This window comes from Lipotes vexillifer, unplaced genomic scaffold (assembly GCF_000442215.2).
Source record: "Lipotes vexillifer unplaced genomic scaffold, Lipotes_vexillifer_v1.1 scaffold90, whole genome shotgun sequence".
Taxonomy (NCBI): Eukaryota; Metazoa; Chordata; class Mammalia; order Artiodactyla; family Lipotidae; genus Lipotes; species Lipotes vexillifer.
In genome coordinates this window covers 3,722,665-3,740,018 of record NW_006782310.1, presented here as the reverse complement: position 1 = coordinate 3,740,018, position 17,354 = coordinate 3,722,665, and the positions used below count along the sequence as shown (strand labels likewise).

Genomic DNA, 17,354 nt, shown 5'->3' with positions numbered 1-17,354 from the left:
TCTAAGTTACCGTATCCTACCTAGAATATTCCAGAATTTCTCCATTTACCAAGTCACTTCTTCATCCTCAGAAAAAGAGCCTTCACTTTCCTGCTGCCTAAATGAGACAATGCATGTAAAAAACGTCAAGCTGGTATGATGCCTAGAACACATTAAATGCTCAAAAATATTAGGTAATACAATTTTATTATTAATTTGCCTCTTGAGTAACCTGTTTGGATTCATTAATGATTCTTGGCTCCTTCAAAATGTCATCTACAGTCCAACAGCTATCTAGGGCAGGGCTTCTCAAACTTTAGTGTGTATACATATCACGTAGGGATCTTGTGAAAATGCAGTCTCTGATTCTGGAGTGGGGGGTGGGGTGGGGTAGGATGGGACCCCAGAATCTGCATTTCCAACAAACTCTCAAGATACGTTGGTATTGCTGGTCCAAGGACAACACTTTGAGTAGCAAGGATCTAGAAGATCTTGAAAATAAAATGGAAAAGGTAAACACATGAAATGACCCCCAAATGTAAGCCATATATAAAAGACATCACTTTTCATATCCATATAGCATTGTGATATTTTCACACAAATTCCCTTAAGACAGATATTCTAGGATTCAGGGCTCACCTATGTGTAGTATTAATCCCAGTGGATTGAGGTTTCAGCCAGCATACAAATTTAAAGTTGGAATAAGAAACTACTTTTACTAGCAAAAGGCCGAATTAGTTCTGGACAATGGATGCTTTAAAACAGATGTTTAAAGCAGATGTGTTGGGACTTCCCTGGTGGCGCAGTGGTTAAGAATCCGCTTGCCAATGCAGGGGATACAGGTTTGAGCCCTGGTCCGGGAAGATCCCACATGCCGCAGAACAACTAAGCCTGTGCGCCACAGCTACCGAGCCTGCACACCTAGAGCCTGTGCTCCGCAATGAGAAGCCACTGCAATGAGGAGCCCGCGCACCGCAACGAAGAGTAGCCCCCAATCACCGCAACTAGAGAAAGCCCGAGCACAGCAACGAAGACCCAACGCAGCCAAAAATAAATAAATAAATAATAAATAAATAAATAAATAAATCAAAAGAAAAGCAGTGTGTTATAAAACACGTCTGCCCTCTGCAGTGGTTAAAAATAATAACTGAATTTCTTGTTACAGCTTCAATGAGAAAGTGGAAGTTTATGCTGTCCTTACTTTAAACATAAAACCACCCAAAAAAGAAACAATTTAATTGGATTTTAACACATTGGTCATTTTCTGGCTGCTGTATTAGAGACCATATGCCTAACTCAACACAGTTTGTGTAGACAACAAGGTCCAAAGCTCCAAGCCCAGGACGATGATCTGTTTGAATGCCTGAAAGTGACTTTGTCAAAAACATTTGTGAGTGTTTTGATAAATAAATAATGAAAAAAACCTTGATAAAAAAACCTCATGATAAAAGTGCCTTTTATCATGGATATCAGCAAGTATAAATAATATGAAGGTTATATTAAAAAAAAAAGCCTCCTGGAAATGTAAGAAGGGAAGTTATGGAGTTTCATCTAGTAAGCTATAACTCATACGTCCCCTGCCTCTCCTTCCTCCAGCACCGAGGGAATGGGGGGTGGAGTGATGTATTGCCCCTTTGTGCACACAAACGATTTATAAGTCCACATGTGCCATTTCAGTATGTTTGCATTATACAAGGGTGAATGAGGCGTTCCCCTAATAAATTCCATTATTTCAAGACTTCAATTACAAATGGTCGGAAATGAATGGCCAATAATTCCCTAAATCATTAAAGAAATACCAATACCAACATTGTCTCCATCCCTGCCTATTCATTTCCAGACTTTATAATCAGTAATCTTATTACAAGACCATGATGAATTTAAAAGGGTCTGCTGGGTAGACTGCATTTCAGAATAGGGAACTCTATTACATTGAAAGCTCTCCACTTTCTGCCTTAAATACATGGCCAGCATCTGTTGCTAGTGATTTCAAAATGGCATCCAGGAAACTCAAGTGGCCCCAGCTGAGCTAGGGCTTCCTAAATTGTGATTTAGCAGGGATTTCTGGGAACTCAAGGTTTGTTCATATTTCTCTGGTTTCTCTGCAGGCCTGTTTCCCTGGCAGTCCAGGGGTTAGGACTCTGTGCTCTTACTGCCGAGGGCCGGGGTTCAATCCCTGGTTGGGGAAGTAAAATCCTACAAGCTGCGTGGCCAAAAGAAAAGAAAAAGAAAAGAAAAAAATCAGAATAAATGTAAAAAAAAAATGTATTTGTCTACACTTGAGTCATGAAGAGATTCACCTAGGTTTAAAAAAAAAAAACACGAATAATAATGTGATCTAAAGGGCACCAGAAATACGTCTTCATTTTTCCTTCATATTTTTTCCATTTGTCTGAATGGTGACAGGAACTTTAGAGATTACTTTTTAAGGTCATTAAGTGTCACTACTCTTTTATTAAAATGCAAATAGCTATTAGGAGGATTACTGCCTGAGAAGGCATTATTAGCTATTACTTAAGTGGAGGATGACTTTCTCAGGGTATGTCCTGTCTTTCACAGTTGGTTGAAAGCAAAATGCCATAGGAATCTTCACGGATAATAATAATGATAAAACAACTTACCGTAACAATGTCTTCTCTATGGAGGTGGCTTCAAACTCCTTTATCAAGACCCTGACTTTGATAACCCACTATGTTACAATCGTCCACCAAGGCCATGCCTTCTACCTCTACAAATTCACAAATTCCTCCATTTCCTTCCATTCCAGCTGTCACCAATGTGGCCCAGGCCACCATCATCTCATCCTGAATGAGTGTAAAGTCCTCTCAGTAGGTCACTATGATTTGAGAGTTATTCTTTCCTCCAATTCATTTCCTGTCCTCAAGTCATCGATCTTTTAAAAGTGAAGTTGGCTGTAACATTCTTATGCATAAAATTCTTAATAGGTTCTCATTTTTCAAATTCCTAAATAAGACTTATAAGGTCCTGCATAGTCTAGCTTCATCCTTTACCCCCGTGGCCTTAACACACTTAATTTCCTCAAATGAACCATATTCTCTCTGTCCGGAATGGTCTCTCTGTCTCCTCCACTCACTTCTGCTTGCCTAATTCCTCTTCATTCTGGTATTGGCTTTGGCTTCCATTTCCTGCCCTCATGTCCTACCTCCAAATTCAGGTCCATTGCTCCTTATATATTCTATAGCCCTCTGCACTCTGCTGCCTTTGTTATAGCTGTTATCTCTTTGCTTTTTTTAAAAATTGGGGTATAGTTGCTTTACAATGTTGTGTTAGTCTCTGCTGTACAACAAAATGAATCAGCTATATGTATACATATATAGCCTCCCTCTTGGACCTCTCCCCCCACCAATTCCCACCCATCTAGGTCACCGCAGAGCACCGAGCTGAGCTCCCTGTGCTATACAGCAGGTTCCCACTAGCTTTCTATTTTACACATGGCAGTGTATATATGTCAATCCTAATCTCCCAGTTCATCCCACCTCCCCTTCCCCCCATATCCACAAGTCAGTTCTCTATGTCTGCGTCTCTATTGCTAAAAAAAAAAAAAAAAAAAGCAAGACTACTTTATAAATGATGTTGCATTCTTCTCCTTGCATTTTAATTGCCCTTTTCACTTCTCTTTATCCTTCACTAAACTGTAACTTCTTTGAGGACAGAATGGTTCAATCTCTTCACCCTTGGAACTTGAGTGTTTCGCACAGTGCTTAGAACATAGCAGGAACTACCCAAGAATTAGTTGGACAAAAGAACAAATAAAGGTTGGCTCACTTCTGACATTCTTCAGAAGGTTTACATTTTTAGGATTCTAAGGAAATGTTTTTCTCAGAAGTCTAGTTCTATAACTGAAGGTCCTAAACATTTTACAGAAGAAAAGGAGTAGTGTTAACAAAGGAGTAGTGTTAATAATTTCTTTTCCCTTTCTGCAGCTTGCAATAAACTTATACTTTTCAAAATCACAACATTTACTGAAAAGAGTCAGTCAGATCTTAGCCTACACATTAAAAATATTAAAGGCATACAATTCAGTGGATTCAGTGTAGAAGCGTGCTATGGACTGAATTGTCTCCCCTCACATTCACGTGTTGAAGCCCTAATCCCCAGTGCCTTAGAATGTGGCTGTGTTTGGAGATGGGAATTTAAAGAGGTAATTAAGGTTAAATGAGGTCATAAGGGTGGGGGCCCAATCCAATATGACTGGTGTCCTTATGAGAAGAGGAAGAGACACCAAGTATATATGTGCACAGAGGAAAGGCCATGTGAGGACATAGCAAGAAGGCAGCCATCTGCAGGCCAAGGAGAGAGGCCTCAGCAGAAGCAGCCCTGCAGGCTCCATGGTCTTAGACTTCTAGCCTCCAGAACTGTGAGAAAATAAACTTCTGTTGTTCAAGCCATGCAGCCTGTTGTACTTTGTTGCAGTAGCCATAGTGAACTGATACAGTGTGGAAAAGGTCAGAGAACATTAAAAAATTAAAAAAAAAATTTTTTGCCCAACATCACTTTTAGTGTTTTTTTTGCCCCTTATTAGTTGCTTTTGTCACATCAGTGAATTGCTGCTTGTAGTCTTTATCCACATTTATCACTCCTACCTACGTCAAGTTTAATACTTTACTTTTTCACCTGTTTTATACTCTTACACTAAATGTTCAATTTCAGGGCTAATTTATGACAGGTGATTTTTTTAATAGCAAAAAGTATTTTTCTAGTAAAAAAGATTTTCTGAGGACTCCTAACAATTTTGTTTAGGGTGAGAGGGAATTTTATATCTGTAGCACTATCAATATTCTCCAACATCAATGGGCATTTATTGGGCACTTACTGTGTGCCAGACACTGTGCTAGGTGCCAGAGAGAACCCCATGAGAGCTGGGGCTGGGAGAGGGGTAGGCAAGGGCTAGATCACACACAGGCTTGCAGCCCCAGTGATGGGTCTGAGCTGTGAACTAAGTGCCATAGGACTCTATTAAAGGAAGCAAGTGAGCAAGTAACAACTTAGACCTCACATGTGAAACCCGGAAATAGGCGTCAAAATGTCCCATTTCTTGTACTTGAGAAAAACATAAGCAGGACAGATATCAACCTAATTATATGAGATCAGGGGTGTAACAAAGTGACAGCAATCGATCATGACGTCAAAGTATAGACTATACCCTTTCACTGTACCGTTTCCCTCCCTTACACAAGGGGCCTTTTCAGAGTTGAGAGAAACGTGCCAGAAGCTTCTGACTGGTAAGTATCAAGGCTTAAAATTATGGTTAGAGTTGGAAGTTCTGGGCTGGTTTGCAACCTCCTTTGGTCTGCCTGCCACCATCTGTCCTATAAACCACTAGCAAGCCTGGGCACCTGATCAGCTTTAGGAGAGGCCAGAAAAAGCCCTCACTGGATAACTCTGAGACCCCTCCTCCCCCAGTGAAGAACGTGCTTGAAAACCATTAAGGCTTTTAAAACTTCGCTTAGGAGTTAGGAAGACAGTAGGACTTCGCCCTTGATCTACAGTTTATTTATTTGGCTTATCTGACATCAGAACCAGCAAAGGCACATAAGAATATCTTTAATTTAGCAGCAGACTATTTACAGATGAGTCAGTTTCCCATTGTGCTAAGCAGTTGATATAGGGGAGAAGCCCCCTACACTGAGTGAATTAGGAGCATATATGAATACTCACAAAAACACACCTTTCAAGCAAGAACAACTATTAGATTCCTCTTTATAGACCATCTCATGAAGGGTGCACAGACAGGAAGGCCGAGGTATGAGGTGGAAAACAGATGAGACTCAATATCAGAAGACCTTGCTGGCAGGTGACCTTGGATAAGTCACTTAATGTCTTGTAACTGGCATTTTCTTATCCGTGAAATGGCAATAGTAATATCCAAACCTACAGGGCTTTGACAAGCAGATTAAATAATATGTGGGAAAGGGCTTTGTCATTTTCGAAGCACTTCATACATGTAAAATTTATTATTCATATTCTGGCTGCTGTGATGAGGTCCAAGAGGCTGAAGAGAAAATTTTTGTTTTTTTGAAGCTTACAGCTAAAATGAGAAATCACAAGGCACAGAACTAAATACATAATTGGTAATTTATGAACAACCACTATTTCTATTACTAGTATGTGCTCAAAATATTTCTTAAAATGAAATACAAATAATACAGTGGGATACGCAATTTCAGTAAATAGGGATGTGGTGGATGCAGTTGTGAAATGTCCAGAAGAGCTTTCTGGAGGGCATGCATTTATGTAGGTTTCATACGATGCATGTATCACAGTGGTTATGAGTCTGGGATCAGGTAGATAAAAGTTGAAATCCCGGCCCCACTGTGTAGTAGCTATGTGCCTGTGGGAGAGTCATGTAAACTCTCTAAACTGATACCTTTACTGATCGATAAAATGGGGATGAGAGTATTTACCGGCTTATCTAAGGACCAGGGGAAATTATGTAAATAAAGCTTTAAACACAGTGCTTATCATGAGGCAAATGCTTTAAAAAATGGTGGCTCTTGTGATTACTACCATTATAGATCTCACCACAGTTGAATGACGGTTAAGCATCAGAGCTCTAATGATGATAAAGGAGGGGAGACATCACTGCATCGCTTACAGAATCCTGGCAGGTGTGGGGAATGGTTAGGATCTAATTAAACAGAAAGGAAAGGGAAGGAACAAAATGAGAAAAGAGAAGTTGGCATTTTTTAAGGATGGAAAGAAGTGATGAGAATTATGGAGGGCAGTAGCTTTTGAAACCGAGTCAGCTTCATTGATCAGTCTTAAATTCTGCATTGTTTTCAAAATACAAGTCACATCTATCTTTCATCAAGTCGATGTAAGGTGTCTCTACTGAGACAGTTTTACAGTCTTAAATGACCATCAAGTCAATATGATTAACCACTTGAGGAGGGAAAAGGGCTGGGAGTGACAAACTCTGCGCTTCCCTCTTTGGAGATTTCTCTGTTACAACTTTAATTAAGAAAAGGTCAAAGAAGAGTGGTGGAAATAACCAGAGTGTGCTAGAATTTTGGACACACACTCCAAAGGACAGGAGAGGACAGGGTGTGAGATCACATCGTTGCATTCAGACATGATTGAATCTTTATCGACTATATCCTGCTTTGAAGATTACCAACACAAATTTTGAGGGTGTGTTAATTTAGTATTTAGTTCTATTGTTTCAGCTACCATATAACATTGGGGAACCAAATTCACTGGGAATAAGATGAAAACCGTCACTCCACTTGTAGTTTTGAGAGGCTGAGATGTAAGAAAGAAGAGGAACTGTTCGATCTACAAGCTGGGAAATTTGAACAAAGAGATGGGCTTAGCTGAAGAGTGCATTTTTATCTCCTGAAAGAGTAGCATATAGTATAAAATTTAACCAGTACACTGGTTATATACATATATTTTAAAAAGTTCAAATTAAGATAAATATATAACTATTAAAACAAATAAATGTTCATCAGTGTATCACCTAAAGTCATCCCATGTACTAATCTTGCAAAAAATAGTTCTAAGGCAGCAAGGGAGGAAAGTTCTAGAAACAGAAGTGGTTAACAATACCAAGTGGTGAGGGCAATGAGTGCCATATGTTTAAGGGATGCTTTCTGTGACACAGTAGAAGAAAAGGGACCCATTTTAAAGGCAATTTAACCCATTGGCTCACTTTTAACAGTTATAACGGCAAAAAATCCATAGGCTCTCAGTTCAGAGAAAATGTATTAGGGTTATTAAGTAAAATCGAATATTTCTAAGGAACTGGTTTGCTAAACATATTTGTAAAACAGTTGTCTAAACTAGGATGAAACGTGATAATTATACAGTTCGTGCATTTATTTTCATTCAAATTGAAAATGTATATTTATTATTAACTAACTTGAACCAATGGGAGGAATCTCCTATGTCACAACTGAGATAGAAAGGGAAAAACTCTAGGAATGCCTTTATTCTATTACATAAGGCTATCTGAATTCACACATTTAACACACTGGAAAGTAAGCTTTGAATACTGTGGGACTTGAAAGCAGGCTGTATCAGGATGGCTACCCTGAAACATTTGTAAGAGAAGAGTTGAAAGACAATTTCTCCCACTGTTAATCATTGTTGACGAAATGATTTCCATGGTATAATCCCATCCTATCACTTTTCCTCTTCTTCACTTCTATCTTAAGGGAATGCAGGATTGTTCTCCAAATCAGTAGAAACACACAAGTCCTTGGAATAAGACAAGTTCCTGCATCACTGTCATGTAGTAATTTGACATGGCACATGTAACACAGAACTGACCGGTGGGACCCAGAGTCTTGCATCTCCCTAGATGCTAATATTTAGCACAGCACCCGCTTACATGAGTTGTCCCTTTAGCTAAGATATAAACAAAAATGTGAATTCTATGGTACATTAATGGGCAGTGTCCAAAGTAATATCACAAGACATTTTAATTGGATCAGTTAAGAAAATGCTTTAGTGACACCTCTGGCATCCAGTGCTGAGACTGCTTGTCAAGAGATCAGACTGTTTCCCTCTCGCAGGACAGTCAAGCAGCCAAACCTGCACTAACCATGATGGGTTGTTCCGGAGCATGTTGACATACAACCCGATGAGAACATGTTCATCAGCTAGCCTGTCTGCCACATTCAGACTGTACTGTATCCTGAAACAGGGCAGGAGGAAAGAAAGGGTGTTGTTAGGACAGGTGGACAGAAATAAGCAGGGCAGGTAGGAGTGAGTTTGTGGTAGAAAAGGCATCTAGAAAACCAAGCAAGTAAAGGAAAACTAAGCGATGTTCTATGAAAAAACACAAGCAAAATCCAAGCAATGAAATTCACAGTGCCATTTCACTCTCTTTAAAAATAGATTTCCACTTAGGTCAAGTAACTTCTAAGAAAACAGAATTGCATTCTTCAAACCACTAAGGCCAAGAAATTCATTTGTACAGTAAATACACTGAAATAGGTTGCAAGCAAAGATTATCCTTTGGAAAATCAAATCTGAAGCTTAGTCATTTTAAAAAAGGAAAAGGAAATCAGGGAAAGCGAGTAACAACACAGATGTGTCTACTCAGAATAACTACTTGGTGCTGTTAATGGGGTTATAACAGCGCTGCTTTGACTAAATCAAAGATGGTCTTTCAAACACAAAGCATCTTTGACACAAGAAATCAGCATTTTTAGTTTAGTTAATCCAGGGTTCCAGCACACTCTGGCTTTAACTTACCCTTTGCCCTTCAGCAAAGCTGGAGCAGCCCTAGCCAGCAGCTTGCTCTGCTCGACTTCACTGTCCTTGGGGGGAGAGCTGGTTAATAAGATGGGAAAGCCAAGAAAAGCGTAAACTCGGCAATGCATTCAAGAATAGAAACTGGCAACAGAAACTCCCAAGACTACTTGCAAGCTCCATTTGGACAGCTCTTTCATTACTTTGAAATGTTCAAGATGTTTTCAGATTTCCACATAGCTGAACTAGGAGTAGCAACCTGGCCTGAGAACCACAATTACAATTACACAAGCCACTATGATCCCAGATTTGACCTCTGCTATTTGCTAAACAAATAGATTGCATATGCCCAGACACAATGACAGTTCATTCAGCGTTCATGACAGACTATATCCTGTACACAGTCCAATAGTTCACTAAGTCCTGCCAGCCTTCAGATCCCACACAAGAAGTTTATTTCTCCAGCCTGCCCTCTATTCTCCGACTTTCTGTGTTGAACAGAGAATTGAAAATTACCTAGAGATTGGTGTCATATTAAAAGTGTTTTGCTACTTTAGGCACGAGTCACCTGACCTTGGCTGTGAAGCTGTGAAGAAAACTTTCAGAGAAACAGAGGAATAAACCTTTGAGCCTTATAAACATATATTCATACTCCTTGTGTCTATAACTGGTGAGGAAGAGTCCAATGAATAGGGCAGATTCTTATCATTTTAGATTTATTAGGAAGAACACTCACTTTAATTGGCAATTTTAATGAAAAATTTAAAAGTTTAATGTAGTTTTATTAAAGGAAAATAGAAATATAAATAATAATAAAGTGTGGCCAAGCCAAAGGCACCCCAAATTTATATAATATAAATGAATTTATAACTATAATGAATAGGCATGTTCATTGGGAAATATGATATTGAGTCTTAGTATTATAACTGTACTTGTAATGTGCTCAAAGAGAGCTTGTGCTTTTGTAGGTTAAAAATTTGCCCTGCAACACTGGTGTACTTAAAACTATCCCTTTCTCCCTTCATGGAGAATACAAAAATTAAGTGTCTGACTTTGTTTGAATACCAAGTTTTTAATCACTTGCATTGAAATTATTAGATTTTTACCACAAACTTCTGTAATTTTTCAAGAAGTTATAAATCTCTCTATATAAAAGAATGGTTAATAAAGCAGTTAAAAATCTTAAAAACTTTACAAGTTTTACTACAAAGTACCACTTTTTCAGACCACAAAGCGCAAAATATAGCAACTTATAAATGAATATCACATTAGAATTATGCACAGTATAATTGGAATTCTTGTTTTATAATAGTATATACTACAAGATTCCTTAAATAGTGAGGCTTCTGGTAAATTTAAAATCAAATTTGATCTATAAAGAAAACATCTAGTATAGAGTAGGCATTAATGTTTGTTGAATATTATGACTTTACTCAGCTTTTCAGGAATGCACCCATTACTCAAAAAGTACAACTGCACACAAACAAAATTGACTTTAAAAATGAAATTAATGTTCTAGGAGAATTTGCTTTCCTGGTGAAGTTAATTCTTTTTTAAAGCATGTTGATCTGCACCTTCAAAGACTATGAAACCTGCCCATCAGGAGCAAATAAGCATCTTAAGCCATTGGAGTTGATGTTTTCCCACCATCCCACCGAGACAGCATTCCAAACCTTGTCTCCTGAAGTACAGCTCATTATCCAGTAACTATGGTCTCACTGCTGCCCAATCACCTCCCCCAACTTTTTTTTTGATAATACAAGATAGATCTACCCACTATATAACTGATTTCAGATCCCTGTAAAACCACTCAAAACACTGTGTGAAATAGTAAGAATTCTTCCCTCCAAATGAAACCATTTCTCTGCCTTGTTACATACGCTACTTTTCCCCTTGAATCCCAGAAATTGTGTTATTTCCTTAAATCAAAGGCCTAATAATTATACAGTTACAACCTCTGAGGATGAATGTGCAAGAAGAAAAAAAAAAGAAACACGGGAGGATCAACCACGAGGATATGCTTGTTATAAGTTACTCTGGTGACGTCTTATGGGAGGAAGATGATGTGTCAATAAAGCTGCAGAAGTGTGTCCCACCACTTACTAATGAGCACTGGCACTGGAGGAACCCTGCTGACATCAGCATGGTGCAGGGTTGGTTAGCAGGAAGTGAGCAGTTGCCCCGATTTTCCTCTGGTGGCTCATTCTTTCTTTCTCTCCAATTCTCTGGGCCCCTCTCTCCCTCCTCTATGCCACTTGCCTGTCTCCCATGCTCTTTCCAAGTCCCTTCTTTCCGCAAAGGGATGAGCAGATGTCTCCATATACACGTCTTGTCCTTTCGTTGTCATTTTCTTTGCCTTGGCCCTTGCCAGTGCTGGTTCGAAGGCATCATTTAAATCCTTTCATGTTCCTTTCCTTTCCCACGTGAATCCTTGGGAAAACCAGTTCTTGGAATATATGGGGATGATATTCTCTGCATTTATGAGTTTGTGGAAATAAACCATTTATCTCATTTTGCTAAAGCTGTTAGCATCTAGTGCCAAGAGCATTTCTGACTTTCGGTACTCAGTGCCCACATAGTTTCTGTACTACCTAGAACTAGCCTTGAATTCTCCTCTTAACCATTTATTTCTGGGAAGCAGAAAACATGACCATGTATAGAGGAAGCCAAGTGCATGATGAAAACAAGAATAAAAAAAAGCACTCTTTCTAAATGAAATGGATCAAGAACTTAGAGAGCAGACCAGGAGGCAGGTTTCAATGAAAAGTTGGGTCTATAAAGACTGTTCACATCAAATATCTTCACCAGAATTTCTTCTGCAGCTCCCAAGGAGCTTGAAGAAGGGAAGCAAAGTGAAAAAAAATTTCTCCTGAGTTGTTGCAAAGGTAGTGACATCAGGTAATTTATGATAATCTCTTCAAAGCAAGGTACCCTCACGATATTTTATAGAATAATTTGGATGTTTAAACTTTCATTTTGTAGCTCTGGCAGTTTGCTTGGAGAAGTTTGGTGATATTTCCAATTCGTTGTGGGCTTTGGGATCAGGCAACACTGGAACCTAGGGCCTTATCAAGAAGTGATTGCTTCCAGCATGTCAGTGCATCCAAACGTGCCGATGGCTTTCCTGCAGCTCTAGCTCTGGAAACTTCTCCATCTTCTGCATGCCGTGTCTTCAAATTTAAATGCATTCCTCCTTTTAACCTCGGAAACTGCTCACTACCTGGGGCTCCTCTTGACTGTGGGTGATAAATCTTTTCTAATCTGAGTCCCAAGGAGAAGCAATGCTACCATCCCTAAAATTGTGTGTATACACGTCTCTTTTTCTTATTGTCGTTATTTTCTTTTCACCAGGCCCTGCCAATGTATAAACACCTCCTTCAGCACACATATTTTCATTATTGGGTGTGGTGACAATCATACCTGGAGGGTATGACAAGGTGAAATTTGAATTTCATGTGATCTGCTGAAAGAAAAGAGGCTGGAAATATTCCTTTAGATTATTCTTTGCTAAAAACAAAATTCTCTTATTTTCTCACCAATTCCTTTTTATACTCTGGAAAAGAACATATGTAAAGGTAAATGGCCTTCCTCCAAAATTTTTCATACACACACACACACACACACACACACACACTGGCATAATGCGTCCTGAAAGATTAGAACAATTTCAAAATATTTCATATTTATTTATTTAAATACACCCTTTCGTTTTGGAGGATGACAACTGATGCCAGGATTTTGCTTAAGTGCAAACATTTTGGGGGTACTCTAAGGTAATAAAATCACACACAAATGCTCCCTGGATTTTTGCTTAAACCTGCCATATAGTTTTAAAAACCACTTCTGCTTATGCTGTGTTATTATATTAGCTCTGGCCAAATATTTTTTTCTTTTATTGAACAGGAAAATAAAAGGATTTAAATAAAAGTCCTGCATAGAGCAACAATATAATGTAAACAAATTATGTCATGTGGCATAATTATCATCACAATGGTTAAATGGAAAATGATATTTGAACCATGGCAAATTAAGAAGAGAGATTTACTTTTTTATTGATTCTTAAATGATTGATACCCTTGTTGGTGTTTGGGCTCTGTGAAGAATGACTTGTAAACGTGGCTCCTTCCTTAGCTGACTGTCAATTGGGAATACCATTTTGCTTCTCCATGTAATTAACACAATCTATACCAAGGTCATCAAACTAATTTAAATAAATTAGTTTTAAATAAAAAAGAGTCCACAAGTCAGTTTTACCAAGAGATAATTTCTTGAAAAACTCTTTTTCCCCTTTCGTTTTCTAGCTTTCAACATCTTTGATCTGAAACATAAAATATCTGCCACACGCAAATCAGCAAACAAGCATTAAAAAATAGCTTAAAAAAAAAAAAACTTAAAAAAAAAAATAGCTTAGTGTCTCAGTGGGAAAATGAGTTGTCATCAATTCAGGCTGGCACAAAAGTCAAACCTCCTTAAGCAGGTACCGTGGGAGAAATAATAATTCTTAGGTCATATTTGATTCACTACATTTACTATGCTGTCCCCCAGATAGTATCAAACTGTATCAATTGCGTTTTTGCCAAGACATGCTCTAGAAAAGTTTGCTGGGTACAGAGCACACACAGACAGCAACTAAAGCAACTCTAGCAAGAGAATAAAGGTTATCAAAGTGACAGCAGATTTAATTATACACTAACATTTTAGTACAGGAAATAGAGTTGAGTGCGAAGACCAGATTAATTCAGGTTTGAAAAAAACCTAGCATGTTAGTGGAGCTCTGGGGCTACATGGAATAAATAATTACTTGCAGAGAGTGTTTATTTTCAAATTTCATACAACATGCCCAGAAAGTGTGACGAGAATGAAGAAATCTTCAGTTGAGGTTGATTTATAAATGCATCTATTTTATGATGCTGATTTATAAATTTACGTTCCTTCCTGACTGAAAAGGGACGGGCTTTAGTCTCAGAAAATACTGAGCATGGAGAAAACTGATTTTCAGAAGCAAAGTCTGAATTCAGTACCTCAATTTTATTTCTATTCACTTTTGATTACCAAAACACAAATGTTTAAAATTTAGTTTGAACATTATATGTCAGATTAAAAATCTGGGTTATTAGGTAAAGACTCTTTGGGAAAGCAAAGTATTTGAAAAACTGAAAAAGACACATGAATTAGCCTTTCTGTGGCTGAAAACCCAAACAAATCAACCAACTGATCAACCAGTCAACCAACAAAAATAACTCACAAAGGCTGTTCCATTGGGAAGAATCAGGATTTGGAAAGTGCGTGGGGAAGGCAGTGTATCTTCCCCATATGCACCCCTGGACCTAATACGGTATTAGTAATTAACCAAATGCTTTTCAGACAAACCAGAAACTAGCATATTAGATTGTGTTCAACACACTCTATGAATCATAAGCAATGTTCTAATATTTGGGAGAGTGATCAGTTCTGGCTAGATATAATAGACAAAGTGATTCTTTTTGTGAGTGGTTAAGACTTGAGAGGTTGCATTTATAAAAATATCTGTAAAATCTTTAAGAGAAGTTTCTAAAACTGGAGGTAAAAGTATCTAGCCATTCAAATTTTTAGAATGTCCTTACTGTAGCTAATGAAGAAATGGCCATAATAGCCATAACTAATGAAATATTTTCCAAATGGAAAGGACTGGTTAGCTCTCTCACGTAAATGAGGTGAGGATTTTGGCAAGATAATTAAGATTTTACAAAGGGGGCCTGATGCCAACAGCAGAAACTCAAAGGCATAATGCTGTGTGCAGTGAGGGGGAGAAGGGCTTTGTGGTCAGCTCTTGCAATAATATTTGCCAAAATGGCAGGCTATCTTTCATAAGCTTAATGTTGGCTGCCCAATCATACATCATATATTGGTGTTCTTTTCCTAGTGATAATGATAAATTTCCATTGATCTAGTTGTTCTTTTCCTATAAATTCATGCATTTATAAGAAAACAATCTAGGTTTAGGGATATAGTTATGATCAAGAAAATGAATGAAGTGAATTTGTCCATGAATTGTGTCATTTGACCCAAACTGTGCCTAACCGCTAATCAGCATTGAGTACACACACACACACACACACACACACACACACACACACACACACACACACACGAAGACTTCAAAGGGTTAAGGGAGAGTGCCTTTGAGCATTCCCTCTTTTAAGTTAAGGGAAAAGTGACTCAAGGATATAGCTAGAAACGGATATCAGAACAGGGGATGGGGCAGATGGTGGTAGTATACCCTCATAAATCTGTGTGAGTTAGGTTACCAGGATGTCAAAAGACTTCAAAGATAGGCCCTAGTGCCTTTTGAAGATCAAAGTGTATGCTTGCAAAGGACTCTATGTGAGGAATGCCAGGAGTTTGTAGCGGGGATTCTGGAGTAGTGATTTCAATTCATCCTTATTCTGCTTTATCTTTGTAAGATCTGTCACAATACCAAAGACCAAAAACTCAGGCTAAATAAAGTATCTGCAAGGCAAACTTCCTTACTTTTTTAATGCAGCCTCAACACTGACCAGCACCACTCTTGGCTTGTTTAGGTTTTAGTTTTTATCTGATTTTAACAGGGGCAGTTGGGGTGGGGTAGAGTGAGGGCAGAGCTCTAGGTCCTATTTCTTTGGTTAAGTTCCAACTGTAGGAAGATTAGGGCCTTTAGCTTATGCCTACATTTGGCATGATGGTTTCCATCAACCTTAGCATATGGACATGGCTAAGAAATAAACAGGTGATCACCACCAGCATTATCAACTGGTAGAAATTAAACACTAAGAGCATGAAATTGGCTTTGAAATTGCTACTTTAATAAGAATCAGACTGCCCTACCTGGGGGAAAATGGCCCAAGCCCAGGAGGACAGAAAGATGTAAGTCCTCAAGTCTTTTACTGTAATATGGTCCAACCATGTGATGTTGTCCTGATCTCACACAGTTAGTGCTAGAATCATTCCAAGAGGCTCTTTAATACAAGAGTCTAAGGAATCACCACCTGGGGTCTTGCAAACTGTACCAAAGCAGAGAATCGTCCAAAGAAGGAGATCCAACATGGTACTCTTTATATTTACTCATCTCATACATACTGGCATGAAGACATAAAATCAATAAAAGAAGTGGAAAAGTGGAAAAGAGAAAAAGAGCTGACCAGTCCAGCTCAAGTTGGAAATTCTCAATGGAATCTCATGAAACCCCAGAAGACCTGTATCTCCACCAAAGCGTACTACAAGAGCATGTTAGTGATAAAGTAGGACTAGCGGTCTAGCTCTGGAACTACTACTACGATTAGTGCTTCAGGGCTGGGATACTGACCGTGCGCTGTGGTCAAGCTGATTTACATACAGCTTTATGAGCGAATGCTCCTCAGCCACAGGGCTGGATGCACTTATCCCCTCAGGTAACCTGAGGGATGCAAACAGTGAGACCCCGTTAAAACCTCCCATGGACAGAGCAAGGCCCACTCAGAGAGGAAAGACGTTCAGTGTACACAGCTTTATTGAACGGCACCCTTAAAACAGAAACCAGAGGCCAACCTCTGTGACGACAGGAAGAACTGCAAACTTTAAACAACGTGCTTGAGGTTCAGAGGGAACATTCCAGAAGGACTGAAAATGGGAAGAAAGGGAAATGATCATATTTTGGGGCACCATGCGCCCTGGAGGAACCAGAACAGCTCAAAATATTATAGGAATATTTTAGAGTAGAAGAAGCCATGTTATCCATCTAGACGCATCCATCATAAAGCACCGTCCAAGCTGAAATGATATAAAATGACCTTCAGTAAGGATGGGGTCTATCTCTGCTTGACATTTGCAGAATGCAGAGCTTCCTAATAAAAGCATATCTTTGTTAACATCACGCCAGATCGTCCCAAGATAGAGGCACAGGCCCATGTCTCTAATAGACTTTACAGTTTATGATTTTGTCTTAGAAAATGTGGTTTAATCTCCTGGTGGCTCTGAAAAGGAGTGCTGAAAGGAATAAACTGGGCTTCAACCATAGGATTTCACTGTGGATGTTATGCAATGCAATTGCCTTCCCATTTCTATTTGTGACAGACTTGCTTAATTTATAGTGGGAAACACCACATTCTGTTCATTCCGCTGATTACAATTATGGGGAACACCTTCATCTCAGGTTCCTGCTG

General features: G+C 38.8%; 1 protein-coding gene across 20 annotated transcripts in view; it reads right to left on the bottom strand.

The window, feature by feature from the left end:
- Positions 1 to 17,354, bottom strand: part of DTNA (dystrobrevin alpha) — a 393,226-nt gene that overhangs the window by 40,302 nt on the left and 335,570 nt on the right. For 3 of the 20 annotated variants that reach the window (XM_007455177.1, XM_007455186.1, XM_007455179.1), the window contains 2 exons: positions 9,202 to 9,279; positions 8,546 to 8,638 (listed from right to left, as the gene is read on the bottom strand). The exons of 11 other annotated variants lie outside the window; for them this stretch is intronic. In XM_007455177.1, coding sequence (XP_007455239.1) covers positions 8,546 to 8,638; positions 9,202 to 9,279 — 171 coding nt within the window. Of the gene's footprint in view, positions 1 to 8,545; positions 8,639 to 9,201; positions 9,280 to 16,519; positions 16,610 to 16,676; positions 16,963 to 17,354 lie in introns of those variants that run through there. 6 more of the 20 variants (XM_007455176.1, XM_007455190.1, XM_007455191.1 and 3 more) reach the window with 5 other exon arrangements.